This window comes from Dipodomys ordii, unplaced genomic scaffold (assembly GCF_000151885.1).
Source record: "Dipodomys ordii isolate 6190 unplaced genomic scaffold, Dord_2.0 Scaffold3, whole genome shotgun sequence".
Taxonomy (NCBI): domain Eukaryota; kingdom Metazoa; phylum Chordata; class Mammalia; order Rodentia; family Heteromyidae; genus Dipodomys; species Dipodomys ordii.
In genome coordinates, this window is record NW_012267219.1 from 32,356,027 (window position 1) to 32,373,318 (window position 17,292).

The 17,292-nt window shown below is 35.8% G+C and overlaps 1 protein-coding gene across 1 annotated transcript in view; it reads right to left on the reverse strand.

Annotated features, from left to right (window-relative positions):
* Positions 1-17,292, reverse strand: part of Anks1b (ankyrin repeat and sterile alpha motif domain containing 1B) — a 973,033-nt gene that overhangs the window by 863,440 nt on the left and 92,301 nt on the right. Inside the window, exons 2-3 of the mRNA XM_013019014.1 lie at positions 8,346-8,426; positions 2,432-2,588 (exon numbers count right to left, since the gene is read on the reverse strand). Coding sequence (XP_012874468.1) covers positions 2,432-2,588; positions 8,346-8,426 — 238 coding nt within the window. The remainder of the gene's footprint in view (positions 1-2,431; positions 2,589-8,345; positions 8,427-17,292) is intronic.

The window sequence follows — 17,292 nt, forward strand, 5'->3', positions numbered from 1 at the left end:
TCCTATCTCCAATAAACCACCAGAAAACCGGAAGTGGCACTGTAGCTCAAGTGGTAGAGCGCTCGCCTTGAGCTGAAGAGCTGAGGGATAGCGGCCAGGCCCAGAGTTCAAGCCCCATGACCGACCAAAAAAAAAAAAGAAAAAGAAAATTTAGCTTAACTGAGCCTGATTTCTCATCTAAAATGGGAATGATATTGGCTTATTATTTTAAATTTTTATTTATAAAATTTACACTCCCATATCAGAAACTTTTAGGAAAATTGGTATGGAGAACTATGTCACTACTAAAGGAGAATATACTTAGCAAACAAACAAAAATACATAAAGTATGGCATTCAAAATCTGAGGAAATTTTCTGACTTGCTGCCAATAGGATCCACAACACAAAAGACTAAACATAAAAAAAATTAAAAACACTGCTTTGCATTTCAATTTCCTTAAAAAAAATTTATAATGTATCTGTTCAATATTACCAAACAAATGATTCCCTTAACATCAATTGAGCTATAATTTGAAATTTTCAGCTTTCAAATATAAATGAGTACTATGTTTTACTTATTTTCATGTCATTTAAAAGCATACTCTTCTTTAACCTTGATTTTGCTTTTCCATTTCATTACTTCAGTTTTGCTTTGCGTCATTCAGACAGTTTTAAGAATAACCACCAGATGGCTCATCCCATAAATGATAAATTTTGGCTTTCTCGCGAATAAAATTCTCATAAATTTTCCTTTAACATATCTGAGATAAACACAGCTATATCTGTCATTTAAAAAAAAGATTGAATGTATTCTTGTGGTAAAATTCCACAGTTTTGTAAACTTATAAACACAAATTTTCATTGCGATGAAAATCAGTAAGATACTTTTCCAACTAATAATTTTTTCTTGTCTAGATCATTTTAAATTGTGTTTGTTTGGGGAAAAAAACTATATTTTCTTTCCCTTGCCATTTACAGCTAGCATACATCTTATTCTTTAGTCTGAATTTCAGTCAAAGGTCTGCAAAGCCTACATTTGTTTGAATAATATGCTAATCATACTTGCCCTCCAGTAACCTACTTGCATTGATATTGGACAATTGCCAACCTGAAGCTTAATGCCATGGTTATAATTCAATTATTGGACTGCATACTGATTTTCAAATATAGTTTTATAAAATGGGAACAGCAGGGGGCATACAGAGCTCAAGATGTTTGGTATCATATTGTATTGGAAGGCCATATTTTACATTCTTGAATTTCTGATTTTATGTGGTTTAATACTGAGAAAGGCATTCCTTTTTAAATATGTTCACTATGTATAATATATATTTGTTCCTGTTAGTACTTAGACTTTATCAGCATCATATTATTCTGTAATTTTGCTCAATTTATTCTGTGTGTGTGTGTGTGTGTGTGTGTGTGTGTGTAAAAGTGGGGAAGGAGGGAAAAAAGGAGGCAGAGAGGCAAGGAGAGAGAGAAGACAAAAAATGTTTAACTTAATACCTGAGTAGTAACTGTATATAGTGTATTTTGCATTTTGATTTGCAAAGAGTGTGCTTCACTGCCTTCTCTGGGAGGGGACCAAATTCCAGCCTTTTACCCCTATTGTCAATGCCCCTTGTCAGTAGGAAGTAGCCAGAGAGAATCTGAGTCCTATTCCATGATTATTAAAAGGCTGGAATGTAAGGTCCACTCCTGGATGACGAGCAGACTCTACCCTCCTTGCAGCAAAGTCTCCACCCAGTACCTGCATTATCTAGGCAACTGGAACACTTGGAAGAGGTCACATCTGCATCTGCTGAGGTCACATCTGAATTTGATGTAGCCACACCTTTCTATCCCCATACCCTAGATAAGGCCTAGCCCACGCCCAGACACTCTTTCCTAGCTCTTTTCTAGCTCTTTCCCAGCTCTCTCTCTTTCCCAGCTCTCTTTTTCCCAGCTCTCTTTCCCAGGCCTTATCCAGCTGCGTGGAGGGCCAACGTGGCCTGGTGCCACCCAGAATGATGAATAAACCTACACCTTACCTGAAGAAAAAAAAAAGTGCTATGTAAATGGTAAAGCATTATGCAAGGGATAGCTATCATTATTGTTTTAGCATTTAAAATTTTATTAAGGAACACTCTAATTCTCATTACAAATATAAATGCTCTTCTAGCTTTAAATATTCAACAGCTATAAAATAGATTATATAAGGCAGGTAAAAATACTGCACAAGTACTTCCTTTAAGTGGGATTTCTCTCATTAAAATCATATCTTCACAAATGGCTGGCTTAGTGCCTATATTCCATGCCCATATGTTTGAATATTTCAAATTTGTTCTTTAGGAAATTCAGCATTGCAAATGTTTGGGGCAGAGTAACAATAAAAGTAATTTCTCAATGTGGCTTTGCCTTTGCAAAACACTTCAATAAATTATAGGCTGAACAAATATTTGACAAGTGCACCTGTTCATTGACTCTGGAATGTGATGGTCCATGATGAATAAGAATTTTCACAATTTCCACATCTCCTTTCCAGGCAGCCAAATGAATAGGAAAATAACCTTTGTTATCTGCTACATTTGTTGATGCCTCATATTGAAGTAGTTTGAGAACTATGTCCCTAGAAAGAAGAAAACAAAAAAATAAAAGAACACAACAGAAAAGAAAACATACTAAACAACACAGATTTCATTAGATTGATATATTTCATTAGATTGATATTTTGGTATATATTAGAGGCTGACTGGTATTTAAAGAAAAATTCAAGGCATTAAATAATAAAATTTGGTTTAAGAGTTTGCATAGTCAACACAATTTTTTACTTACAGCATGCACACACATACTTTGTACTGACTAACCAATGAACTACTACCTAGAATTCATTTGGGTAAAACATTTATTTTATTAACCCAATAAATTTATTTTATTAACCCAATTAACACAAGTGTGTGTGTGTGTGTGTGTGTGTGTGTGTGTGTGTGATTGGATTAACCATAGATAGATAGATATAATACCAAGAGATATTTATGTAAATTCTATGTCATTCCTGTAGAAAATTATATACATAGAGGAAAAAGGTGGTATTAGGTCAGTGTTAAAAATTTTAAAGGTTAATTATCTTTCAGTCATGGTATATAACACACTTCAAATGTATGTCGCCATATGTTGCATTACCCTTTCTCCTCCAAGCCTAAGGAATGATTTCAAGGAGGAAAATTCATTTAAGAGGTAAGTTCTGAAATTGATACAATTTCAACACATAGTCAAATCACAGTTATTTGAAGATTCCACATTCATGCTTCACCAGGATTTCAAAGTAAAACTTTTTTTATTATTGTTAAATGGTTGTACAAAGCAGTTGCCATTCACCAAAAGTTTTTTGGGGGGGAAGGGGTAAGTGGGGAAATGTTGGTCCTGGGGCTTAAATTTAGAGCCTGCACTGTCCCTGAGCTTCTTCTGCTCAAGGCTAGTACTCTACTACTTGAGGTACAGCTCAACTAACAGCTTTTTTGGTAGTTTAATGGAGATAAGAGTCTCACAGACTTTTCTGTCTGGGCTGGCTTTGAACAGAGATCCTCAGATCTCAGCCTCCTGAGTTGCTAAGATTACAAGAATGGGCCATGGGTGGCCAGTTTAACAAAGCATCTTATGAATACAATGTGTCTTACTCAATGTCACCTCTTTGAACATCCTCATCCCTGTCTCCCAGCCCCCTCTTCCCTACTGTTTCTAATTTTGTAAGATATGCATTAAATATTTTGCTGCATTTTGCCCCCTCAAAGTAAAACTCTTGAATTAAAGCAAGCCCAGGAAGAATTAATTAATAATGTTGCTATACATTATACTGAACTCTGCAAAAGAATCAAAAAAGGATTTCTAAACAAAAACTATTTTCATTTAGATATGTTTAAGACACAAATTCTAATATTTCATTAAGGGCTATCCCAGACACATACATATATACATACAATTATAGTATATTCTAACATTATTTCTTAGGTAAAAATCAATAGGATATATGTAACAGAAAAAAATAATTTTTACAAAACCAAGGCTCTGCAAGTCATAAATTTAAAAAAATAGAGAAAATCTGAATACATCAAGGCTAGATTTCTGATAGCTCACAAGAAACATTCACCTATTATACAAAATAATGATGCTATTTTATGAACTGATTAAAAAAAAAAAAAACACTGCCCTAAATGTGACCTAAATAGTCGACTCAGTTGTTACATGTATGAAATCCTAAAGAATGACAGAAATATAGGAACATTTAGAAAGTTCAACAGATACCTAAAGTTTCTAGTGATAAGATTTCTGACAATTTAAGCAATACTTTTATCTTTGTTTGGGGGGGGGGGTTTCTGGTCGTGAGGCCTGAACTCGGCCTGGGCGCTGTCCCTCAGCTCTTCAGCTCAAGGCTAGCGCTCTACCACTTGAGCCACAGCGCCACTTCTGGCTTTTTTCTTTTTTTGGCATGTATTTTTAAAGCCAGTATTATTTTTTTGTGTGTGAAAATACCTTACAGAGGGGTTACAATTACATGAGCAAAGTAATGAGTACATTTCTTATCAAGCATTGTTGCCTCCTCCTTTGTTTCCCCTTCCAATCCCTTCCCATCTCCCCTCCCCACCCCACCCCTCCCCACGCCAAAGTTGTAAAGTTCATTTTTTAACATCTCATTATTGTACATCTCATTGTTGCAATGGGTCCACCTGTATCCCTATTAAAACAATTTATTTTTTCCCTTCCCCTCCACAAATTATACCAACATTAAATACAGTGAAAACAGGGGTTATATCGTGGGGGAGGGCCAGTACTATTTTAAAAGACCTAAATTTAGAAGGCTTAGGTTTGCACTATTCAAACTACCTAACACTGTGACTCTAGAAAATTTTAGTCTCATTTCCTTTTACTTTTCTGTAAAGAATACTGTAATAATGATAATGATACTACTAAAGTCTGATAAAAGAAATAAATGAGATAACAAAAGACAAGTCATTTTATAAATAACAAGACACTATATAAATATTAGCACTAGTCCCAAGTAAAACTAAAAAACTTTAGATATAAAAATGCTTATGGAAAATCACCTTTCAAAAGATTATCTGGCCCAACCACATAGTGGTTCACACCTGTAACCCTAGCTGTTCAGAGAGGCTGAGATCTGAAGATCATGGTTAGAGGCAACCTAGGACAGTAAGTCTGTAAAACTCTTATCTCCAATTAACTACCAAAAAGCTAGACGTAGAGATGTAGTTCAAGTGGTAGAGTGTTAGTCTTGTGTGTAACAGCTCTGGGACAATGTCCAGGCCCCGAATTCAAGTACCAAAACAAGCACAAAAACATAATAATAAAAAGAATTCAAAAATTCAGAAGTTCACATCATCCTCTTTGTCTCTCTCCATAAAGAGTTGTTATGTAAGATCTTCCATTTTGAGATACTGAGGTAATAAGGATTCAATTACTACTTTTAAGTAACAAAAACTTCTAAGAACCAGAAGATCTTGCTTAAAGTCCCAATTCTCTACTAGTTATGAAGTTGGTTACCTTGAGGCAAATCAAATAGCCTCCATCTCTCTCTCAGATATTATTAATATAGCCAGGCACTGGCAGCTGTAATTCTAGCTGTATTGAGTAGCTGTAATTCTTATACTCAAGAGGCTGAGATCTGAGGATCACAGTTCAATGACAACCTGTGCAGGGAAAAGTCCATGAGGCTCTCATCTCCAAAAAGCCAGAAGTGGAGCTGTTGCTTAAGTGGTAAAATACTAGCCTTGAGGAAAAAAAAAAGCCAACTAAGAACTTGAGGCCCTGAGTTTAAGCCCCAGTACTAACATATAGATAATAAACATACTTTTAATATAATAATAATGTAGAATGATATGCTATCAAAAGGTATTCAAGACTGACTAGTACCATGTTAACAATTCTAATAACTTTTTAAACTGAAATGCCTCAGCATTTCAGAAGCTGGTCAAACTACATATCTAGAATTATCTACTATAAAATAAATTCCTCTAAATTAATGCTAAAGACAATTATAATAAATGTTTTTAATTTCCTTTCTTCATGATAAGCAAATAAAAAATTCTAAAACTTCTCCTATAAAGCAATTCCTTCTGATATGGTTTGGATATAGCTTGAGAATAAGAGTTTATGTGTTTGGTACTCATCATGAGGCATTAAGAATGTAAACCTAGGCTGGGAAGGTAGTTCAGTGGCAGAGTGCTTGCCTTGCATGCATGAGGCCCTGGGTTCGATTCATATTAAAGTGGAAAAAATAAAACATGATATTTCTGATGTAATGAATGAGGGATGATACTTTTATCAAACACAAAATTGAATTAGTCATATTTACAAAAACACGTAAATTGATTATACTCTGATACTTGGCATAAAAAATTAACTCTAAAGAAACATAGGTCCCATGGTTTCCCTTATTTGCAATAACTAGTATATGCCTAGGATAATCTTATCAGACAAGCAGAAAAGATCAAAAGCTATGTACACATGACAATATAAGATAATACTAAGCGAAATGAACCTCAAGATAGAGACACAAGAGGTTTTTTCTTTGTCACTGTTGTTTTTAATGTACTATGTGATTTTTTTGTTTCTTTTGTATGGTCTTTCCCCATGGTATAACCCCTGTTGTCACTGTATTTGATTCCAGTACCCTGAATCTTGTGAGTACATTTTTCTAACTTGGGGAGGGGAAGGGGAATAACAAAATGCTGAAAGGATACAGGTTATAACAATGAGATGTACATTATAACAATGAGATGTACAAGACAGTATGTTGAAAACAAACTTTACAACTTGGAGGTGGGGAGGGGAGTATATGAAGAGGTGGGGCAGAAAGGAATATCGGGGGAAAACAAAGGAGGGGGTAACAATGGAAATGGACTCATTACCTTTCTCATGTAACTGTAACCCCTCTGTACAGTATCTTTACAATAAAAAAATTTTAATTAAGTCACTGATTTATACACAAAATACCACCTTCTCCTGTCTAGTCAGGAGCCAAAATCCTTCTGATCTCACTTTTCCAGTTGCTAAGATGATAGGTACGTGCCACCAAATCCAAATATTGTTCAGATGGGGTCACATGAACTCTTCGTCTTTGTTGTTGTTTTGTTTTGTTTTTGTCAGTTGTGGGGCTTGAACTCTAGGCTTGGGCACTGTCCCTGCACTCTTCAGCTCAAGGTGAGCACTCTACTGCTTAAGCCACAGTGGCACCTCCAGTTTTCTAGTGGTTAATTGGAGAGATGAGTCTCATGGACTTTCCTCCCTGTGCTGGCTTCAAACCGTGATCCTCAGATCTCAGACTCCTGAGTAGTTAGAATTACAGGTATGAGCCACCAGCGCCCAGCACATGAACTGTTTCAAAGGCTGGCCTCAAACCATGATCTTCTCTCTTTCTCTTGTGTAGAATTTCAGATGTAAACTACTGCCAGACCACTAGATTTATGCAATGTTTCAAGAGTGTCTTGGTGATAAATAATGAGAAAAGAATTGTATATTTCTTACAGTGAGAGGTTATGGCTATCAGGTTTAAAATCAAATAGAACCAAGTCTCATGTGCTTCAACTTACAGAATAACAACTATATATTAGATGGGAAAGTAAAATATAACTAGTATTTTTAAAACATTAATTATCAAATCTAAAGTGCTAAAGCTACAAAAACTATCTTGAATTATTCTTTAAAAAAGAAAACAGGGAAATATAAGAAAAGGATCATTTTTCTTCTATAAGGACAGAAATCTGAATTACTTAGAAGATCCATCATACTTTGCCACTAAGTGGTGGGTTACTAGCTGAAATACTAGATACAAAGTGGTGGTTATGGTTATGGTTACGGTTATACATTCTTCACATCCCATGAAATACACTATCCACTACTGAAAAACAATTCCCTAAGTTTAAAATGTTTACAGTTTTTAAGTTTAAAACAAGAAAGATGGTTCTGAAATACATGAAAGCATTTTGCTAAATATGAAGGAGTTGAATATGGTTCATATACATATCCATGGCTTATAATAACAAGATTGTACTACCAGTGAATATTTCTATGTTGGGTGAGGATTAAAAAAACACCAAACTGGATAGATTTATAAAGTGGTTTTATTCTATCCTCTTCCCAAAACTACATATGGTCCTGTTACTGCCTTTATCTTCCCTGGGTAAAGTTTGATTATTTCAGAGTACTGCAGTTCACACTCAATACACAATCATCCTTGACATCCTTGCACCTCTCCAAATTCACCTAAGACAGGTAGACTCATGGCAACATAAGAAATATATCATCAGAAATAATTTTATCACATGTAATTCAGTACACAAAAATTCTAGTCCAAATAAGTAGCACTTACTTATGTCCATTTAAGGCTGCATGGTGTAAAGCAGTGTAACCAGAACTATCTGTGCAGTTGACATTGGGACCTCGCCAGATACTGAAAATGAAGCACAGCATAGAGTTAATGGTTAAAAATCAGGCTTAGAAAAACATAACAAAATTCAAAAGTTCCACAACCAACAGCATGTAGTATATGAAAAATCTTAATCATGTAGTAAACAATTGTCATTTTTCATTCATATCCCTCAAAGTAACTTAATTTATCTGGTGCAGGGAATAGAACTATCTTCAGGAATTATTAGTGAGTGTGTATTAACCGCAATACATTAAACCTGCTTCTAAAAACTCCTAATGGCTATTATACTTAAATATTAGCATTTGGATATATATTCTCTATCAGAGAATAAAGATTAATGACACCTGCCTCTTCCCTTTTAACACACTACATAAGCAGTAGCTTATGTAAGGTAAAACTCATTTTTTTCCTGTGGGAAGAATACAAATTCTTCTTGCTATTCCATTGCTACCAAGAAAATATAATCAATATTTCATACTTGAAAATAAAATTAAAATATTGGGACTACTGTAAATCATAACAAATCTGTAATTATTAATATATTTACAATTTATTGTGGAGATAATAAATGGAAGAACCCATTTTAGCTGGGCACTAGTAGCTCATGCCTGTAAATCCTAGCTACTCAAGAAGGTAAATTCTGAGAATTGCATTTTGAAGCCAGCCCAGGCAGGAAGGTTTGTGTGACTGACCCTTATCTCCAATAAACTACCAAAAAGCTGGAAGTGGAGCTATAGCTCAAGTGGCAGAGAACTAGACTTGAACAGAAGAGCTCAAGGACAGTGCGTAGGCCCTGAGTTCATGGCCCAAGGCCAGCACAAAAGAAAGGAAGAAAGGAAGGGAGGGAGGGAGGGAAGGAAAGAAAGGAAAGGAAAGAGTAAAGAAAGGAAAGGAAAAGAGTAAGGAAAGAAGTAAGGAAAGAAAGAAGTAAGGAAAGGAAAGAAGTAAGGAAAGAAAGAAAGAAAGAGCCGGACACCAGTGGCTCACACCTGTAATCCTAGCTACCCAGGACGCTGAGATCTGAGGATCACAATTCAAAGCCAGCTTGGGCAGGAAAGTCCATGAGACTCTTATCTCCAATTAACTTATCTCCAATTAACCACCAGAAAACCAGAAGTGGTGCTGTGGCTCAAGGGGTAGAGTGCTCACCCTGAGCTGAAGAGCTGAGGGAAAGCACCCAAGCCCAGAGTTCAAGTCCTTTGCCAGACAAAATAAATAAATAAAAATAAAATAAAATACTGAAAGACTACTTTCCTGAAAAATGAAAAAGAATGACTTTAATTGATGTTCATGATGATACGAAAATTATCAAAGGTATTATATAATGACAAACTGAATATTCATATTTTTTTTTTTTTTGCCAGTCATGGGGCCTGAACTCTGGGTCTGGGCGCTGTCCCTCAGCTCTTCAGCTCAAGGCTAGCACTCTACCACTGGAGACACAGCACCACTTCCAGCTTTTTCTGTTTATGTGGTGCTGAGGAATCAAACCCAGGGCCTCATGCTTTCAAGGCAAGCACTCTACCGCTGAGCCATCTTCCCAGCCACTCATGAAATATTTATTATAAACCATTCATAGGTTACATATTAAGATAGATATATAGAGCAAAAATCATAACTCAAGGTCTTTCTTTATCAGAAGACAGACTAATGGGGAGGTCAGACACATGAGCTAATAATTAACTGTACTGAGATAATTAAGGTACCAGAGAACACACAAAACAGCTATTGCAAATGAAAGATTGAGAGTCTACAATTATGATGAAGAGTTCCTCAAAAATTTCAAAAAACTGGGCTGGGAAGATGGCTCAGTGGCATAGTGCTTGCTTTGCATGCATGAGGCCCTGGGTTCGATTCCTCAGCACCACATAAGCAAAAAAAAAAAACCAGAAGTGGCGCTCGAGCTGAAGAACTGAGAGACAGTGCCCAGGCCCAGAGTTCAGGCTCCAGGACCAACAACAACACCAAAAACATCCAAAAAACTAATAAAATTAGGTGTATTCAGCAAAGTCACAAGATACTACATATATATGTATATGTAGTATATATGTATGTATGTATATATACATGTGTATATACATATGTACATATTTGTGTGTGTATGTATATATATATATGTATATATATATGTATGTATGTATGTACTTTTTTGTCAGTCATGGGGCTTGAACTCAGAGCCTAGGTGCTGTACCTGAGCTTTTCTGCTCAAGGCTAATACTCTACCACTTTGAGCCACAGCTCCACTTCTGGTTTTCTGGTGGATAACTGGAGATAAGAATCTCATGAACTTTCCTGACCAGGCTTGCTTTGAACCACAATCCTCTGGTCTCTGCCTTCTGATTAGCTAGGATTGCAGGCATAAGCCACCAGTGCCAGGCTTTATGTATGATTTTTTTAGATGCTAGTAAAGATCAGTAGCTGAATGTTTAAAGAAAATAGAAAATGTTGGTTACAAAATGGACCATTTCATGAAGAATATAAAATATTTGGAATAGACTTGATAAAAGATATGCAAACCTATACCGTGAAAACTACAAAATATTGCTGAGAAAAAGGAAAGAGGGATTAAACAAATGGTAAGATATGCCAAATCAATAGATCAAAACTGTTCTAATATCAGGTTTTCACAAATTGATTTTTAGTTCAATGCAATTAAATCAGTCCCAGCAAGCTGTTTTACAGAAATTGACTGCCTTTAAAATCATATGGAAATGCACAGGATATGAAAGCCAAGAAAAATGAAGTGGAAATGTACACATCTGATATCAAGATTATAAAAAAAATACAGTAAACAGACTGACAGTGTAGTAGTTGAAAGAAGAACAGATCAATAGATCATAATGGAGAAACAGAAAGTTCAGACAGACTCCAGTATGTGTGTTATTGATTGTTTTTGACAAAGATTCAATGGAAATTCATTAGAGTCTTTTCAAAAATGATGCTGAAACAAATGGGTAGTCTAGGGACAAAATAAAATCTTGATTATATACCTCCCTCATCATGCCATGCATACTACTAAAACTGAATCACAAATATAAAAGTGAGACCAAAAACTATAAATTTCTGCAAGTAAATGTAGAGGAGAATTTTTGTGATCTTGAGTTAAGCCAAAATTTCTTAACTGTGACATTAAAAGCATAACCCACAGAAAGTAATTTGATCAACTAGACTACACCAAAATAAAGAGATTTTAGTCCTCAACAACATTGTTAAAGAGAATGAAAACAAAATGGACTTGGGGCAAGGCGGGGGGAGGGGGGAGGGGGAAGATTTGGATAAATCAAATATCCCAATACAGTTTTTGAACCAGAATAAATAATCTTCTAAATGCACTAAGAAAATCAACATCCCTATTCAAAATGAGCAAACAACAGATATTTTTATAGAAACTTTATGTAGTTGGTAACTAAGAATATGGAAAGAAGACAGGTATAGTAGAATAGGTCTGTGATCCCAGTACTATGGGGCTAAAGCAGGAGGATCATGTGCTTAAGGCCAGCCTAGACTATAGAGCAAGTTCAAAGCTAGCCCAGGCTATATAGCAAGCCTTGGCCTCAGGAAAAAAGAAAAGATAATATCATTTTTCTTTTAAGTAGTAAAAACTTAAAAATTAAGGCTCAAGATATGAAAATGAAAGTGAAGAAATTCTGAGACACCAGAAATGAAAAGGATTCTAAGGAACTACTGTTACAGTTTGAATATGAAATTTTCTTCATCAGTTCTTACAGCAAAGGCTTGGTCAGAGTCCATGGTATTATTTCAGGAGATGGCAGAAACAGGGAATGAGAGATCAAGGTGGAGAAAGTGAGTGGCCTCAGGTTTTTGACAAAGATAAGGGAGGAAATTCAAATATGCTTTTATGTTTAAAAGAAAACTGATAGGATATAGTTTCCATATGGATAAGAATAAGAGAATGACTGGGGTATCTACTATAAATGAAATATATCCATAGTGATACAGCTCCATTTGAGAGAATTACAGGGCAGTGATATTTTCTGGGGGAAGCCAAGTTTCAGTTAAAGATGCCTAGAAGACTACACTGCTCATTATATTTCAGGAAAAGAAATGAGAAAACACTGCAAATTCACGTGTGTGTGTGTGTGTGTGTGTGTGCGTGTGTGTGTGTGTAAAATCCCTGAATGTAATTAGACCTTGTGTGTGTGTGTGTGTAAAATCCCTGAATGTAATTAGACCTTGTGTGTGTGTGTGTGTGTGTGTGTAAAATCCCTGAATGTAATTAGACCTTGTGAATACTTACCAAGGTAAGATATTTATAACCATGTATAAGATCCATATGTTTTATTTATCTATACCATATCAAGGCCCTAGTATGAACAATTAAGAATTATAATGAGGCATTTTAAAAGTCCACAACATGTCTTTTTCTGGCTGAGTAAAGGTGGATAAATGTGGGCGTTTTGGATAGCACCGAGATTTGAATTCAGGGCCTCAAGTGCTTGCTTAAAGCACTCTACTATTTACTTGAGCCACGCTCATATATTTTATGTTTGTTTTTCAGAGTCTTGCACTTTTTTTTTTGTGAGCAGAGGGGTTACAATTACATGGGCAAGATAATGAGTACATTTCTTATCAAGCATTGTAGCCTCCTCCTCCTTTGTTTCCCCTTCCCATCCCCATCCTTTCCCCATCCTCCCCCCCCCATCCCCTCCATCCTCTTCTTCCTCCCCGCCCCACCAAAGTTGTAAAGTTCATTTTCGACATAAGGACTTGTACATCTCATTGTTGCAATGGGTCCACCTGTATCCCTATTTTTTAAACGATTTGTTTTTTCCCTTCCCCTCCACAAATTATACCAACATCAAATACAGTGAAAGCAGGGGTTATACCGTGGGGGAGGGACATACAAAGCAACAAAGAAATAGAGAGTCTTGCACTTTTGACTGGACTTGCCTCAGACTTCAATTGTCCTACATCCCCAATAACTGGGATTTCAGGTATGTACCACTATACCTGGCCAAGATTCATCATATTTTAAATAAGGATAAAAAGTTAGTTAAATATATTTATATACATATGACTACAGACAGAGCTTATAGATAGCCACAATTTCACAGAATATCTACAAACTTTTGAAATACCATAAACAAGCCAAACTAAAACCCTTCCGACTAAAAACTTTAAAAAAAAACTTTAATATTTAAAAGTTCAAACTTTGAGTTTTTCATTCCAAACAGCTACTCTGGAAATTGATCATCATTATACACCCCCCCCCATCAATCTTTTGGAAAATCCATCAAGAACAACATAAGACTGTGTCACTTTTGTTGTCCCTATCTGATTCTTGACACATTAGATAACTCCAGGGCGCAAGATATGCAGTTCACACTCAATGCCTCAATGCTTCTAATGTCTCAGGCAGGGTTGAATATGTGAAAAGGGACTTCTGACTTAGTGAAGCCTTTGGAATAGATGAATTTTGAATTTCAGACAAATGGGTTTTAATATGTTCAAGAACAGCAAGGAGACTAGTATGGTTAGAGCAACAAGGCCATGGGAGAAAGCAAGTCAGTGATATACAGCGAGATTACAATGAGCCTTGAGGCTACTCTGACTTTGCTTTTCACTAATAAGAAAAACCACTGATGGGTTCTGAAAAAATAAAATGGCATCATTTACATTATTAAATACCATGCTGAAGAAGTAGAGCATATGCCTAGCAGCACAAAGCCCTGTGTTAGATGCATCACCATCATCATCATCATCATCATCATAATTTTGTTTCTGTTTGGTTTGGTTTGGTAATTGAACCCAGGGCCCTTGGTATGCTACCACTTGAGCTTAAGGGCAGTTAGAAATAGAAGGCACCTGGGACAAAGGCACATAGGGAAGGGAAACAAAGAAAGGATGTAGTAAATCACCTTTCAGTTCTTGCCCTGGTGGAGAGCAGGTTCTAAGTCTAGCATGTGTGCTTAGATCAAAGGCAAAAGCAGAAGGCAAGTCCTCCCATTTTCTCCTTCCTGTTCCAGGATGTGAAGAATCCAGCCAGATAGACACTTAGCTCCAATTGGAAAGGCCTTGGCAGTAAGCAAGCAACACTGCTTAGCAAAGCAAACCAAAGATATAGCTCAAAAACAAGGGAACTAGGGACCAGATATCTACCTGGACCAGACAAAAAGACCTCAGATTTTCCTTCACTGGGTGACAGGGAGATAGTCTCCCAACTTGGGGAGTTCACTAATTCTTTCTACTTTCTTTCATGGCATTCCTTTCACCTTCAAATAAACTTACTTTGTTTACTTTAAACACTATTTTTTATTCTTTAAAGGGCAGAGTAAAGGACCATAAAAGCCGCTAGGATCATATCACTCTATACCTAAAGCCATGTTTTTCTGGGAAATCAGTTACTTTTGTTTTTTAATCTATGAACTAAAAACTAGTATCTTATATTCACATTTCTACTACCACTGTAATGCTTGATGCTCTGTAATGTTGTTTTTGTTTTGTTTTGTTTTCTTGATTAGCTATGGTGGTTCTATTTTATTGGAATATTCAAAGATTTGATCAGTTAACTTTATTTTTATTAAACATTTATCAGTTTTTTATTTGTACATTTACTTTTTATTTACTTTGTAACTAAAAGAATATAATCATCCCAATTTTCATTTGTTTTCTTTTTACTATTTCTTTAAGTTTAATACTTAACTGGTTTAATTTGATTCTCTCTTACTTAAAAGTAAAAGCACAATAGGTGGTAACTTTTCCTTCCTCTGTCTTGGGGCTTGAACTCAGAGCCTGGGTGCTGTCCCTGAGTTATTTCACTCAAGGCTAGCTTTCTACCACTATGAGCCTTAGAGTCACCTCCAGTTTTCTGGTGGTTAATTGGAGATAAGAATCTCACAGATTTTTGTGCCTGAGTTGGCTTTAAACTGCAATCCTCAGAGCTCAGCCTCCAGAGTAGCTAGGATTACAACTATTAATATATGGTAACATTTTTTACTGGGTATGGTTTTGTCATATCATTTAGGTTTTGACAAGACATATTTTCAATTGCTAAATATAGAGTGAAAATCAATTTTTATTTCCTTTTACCCTAAAAATTAGGATTATTTTTAAAATCTGTGTTTGTATTCATTACTTTTGGGGGTGAGGGGGGTCATGGGGCCTGAACTCAGCTCAAGGCTAGCACTCTACCACTTGAGCCATAGCACCACTTCTGGCTTTTTCTGCTTATGTGGTGCTTAGGAGATGACCCCAGGGACTCATGCATGCAAAGCAAGCACTCTACCACTGAGCCACCTTCCCAGCTCAGATTCATTACTCTTAATGACATCTTTTTAGATTTACCACATTACCACATTATAGTCAATGAATGACTATTCAATTTCAAATGATTTCTTTAGATTTTCTTTGAAAACTAGAATACTGCATTTTAAAAAATATATTACAAGAACGAAGATTCTTTGCTTGACCAAACTTTAGTCATGGTCTTGAAACTTTTCTAAGATCTATCTGTGTACTTCCTTATAAAATCCAATTTTAGGAGAAACCTTGCTAAGTCAATTTAGCAAGTACCCCACTAGATAACTGATCAAATAACTGATAAGATTTCTAACCTTGCACCATTCTTCCAAGTGATGTCTGATCACCTAGTCTGTCTTCATCTTGAACTCCATTAGGCCATTTAGCCAGAAATTTCCCTTAACCCCCACATTTTCTGTTAGCAATTTTTCATCCACTAATCCCCAACTTCTTCCTGAGCTATAAATTATTCTTGTTATATTTGGAGTCGAGGCCAAATTCCCTTCTATACAACAAAATGCCAGCAGATTTTGTACCCTATTAGGATAGTCTAAAATAAAGAGTTCCTTACCTTTGTTTAACAAGTGTTATCAAATAATTTTTTCCTTAAAACATGAGCAGTGAGTAGTATATTGTTTTACAGTGAAAGATATTTTTCAAGCTTACTGAATACATAATTCAAATAATCTATAACTCTAGTCTATTTCATCCTCATGTTCTAAGAAATGTTAATGTACAAATAATGTGCGATTTAACTATTATCTAATTTTCTTTACATTTCTAAGTTTCTTTACTGTGTTCTGTTGTTTCCCAATTAAGCCAAAAAATGATACAACATCTTTATGGATTACATGTTTTATTTTCACCAAACTGCAATAGTGTCTGTTACCAAGTGCCACACAATCCACCTGAAACTTTAAGGTAGCAAGTAGGTCCTAAAAGTAACCTATTATTTGTTACAAAATAGATTTTCAACCTGAGATGGTATAATTATTAGGAAGCCCTTCTTTTCAGTTTTAATACTTAAAACTTCCCTGAAGGAATCTGAGGTTAACCATTCTGAGGATTGAACAACTCAAGGCCTCAAACTTGCCCACTTGCTCAGTCCACTTTTTTACATCATTCCATTTTCTTGTTCCCACCTTACAAAAATCTAATGTTTTGATATTCCAGTGGACTATCTTACTCTATTTTACATTTGTGAATAGCAAATATGGCCAATTTGATCTTTTAGCTAAATTTGTTGTTTTTTCTAGGGTTAGAAATAAAGTCAGTGGCCATCCATTTACAAGTCAAGGCATTTGATCCTCAGTAGAATAATACCAGTAGCTGGCTTGCATAGTAACTTGCATTGCAGCAAACAGGAAGTTAGAAGGGGGTTACTAGGAAGTAAAAATGGAAATAAGTAGAAACTCTAGAAGGAAAACCTCAGTTGACTGGCTTAGGCCAGCTTGGGACTCCTCCTAAACTGGTAGCCACCACCTAGGAGAGGATCTTGGGTCTTGCCATAACTCAGGGGCCAGCCCTCTTGGAAGTTACCTCTTAGAAAGATCTTGTCTGAAATTGGTTAATCACTTGTAGAAAACTAAAGCTAGATCCTTATATATCACCCTGTACCAGAATCAAC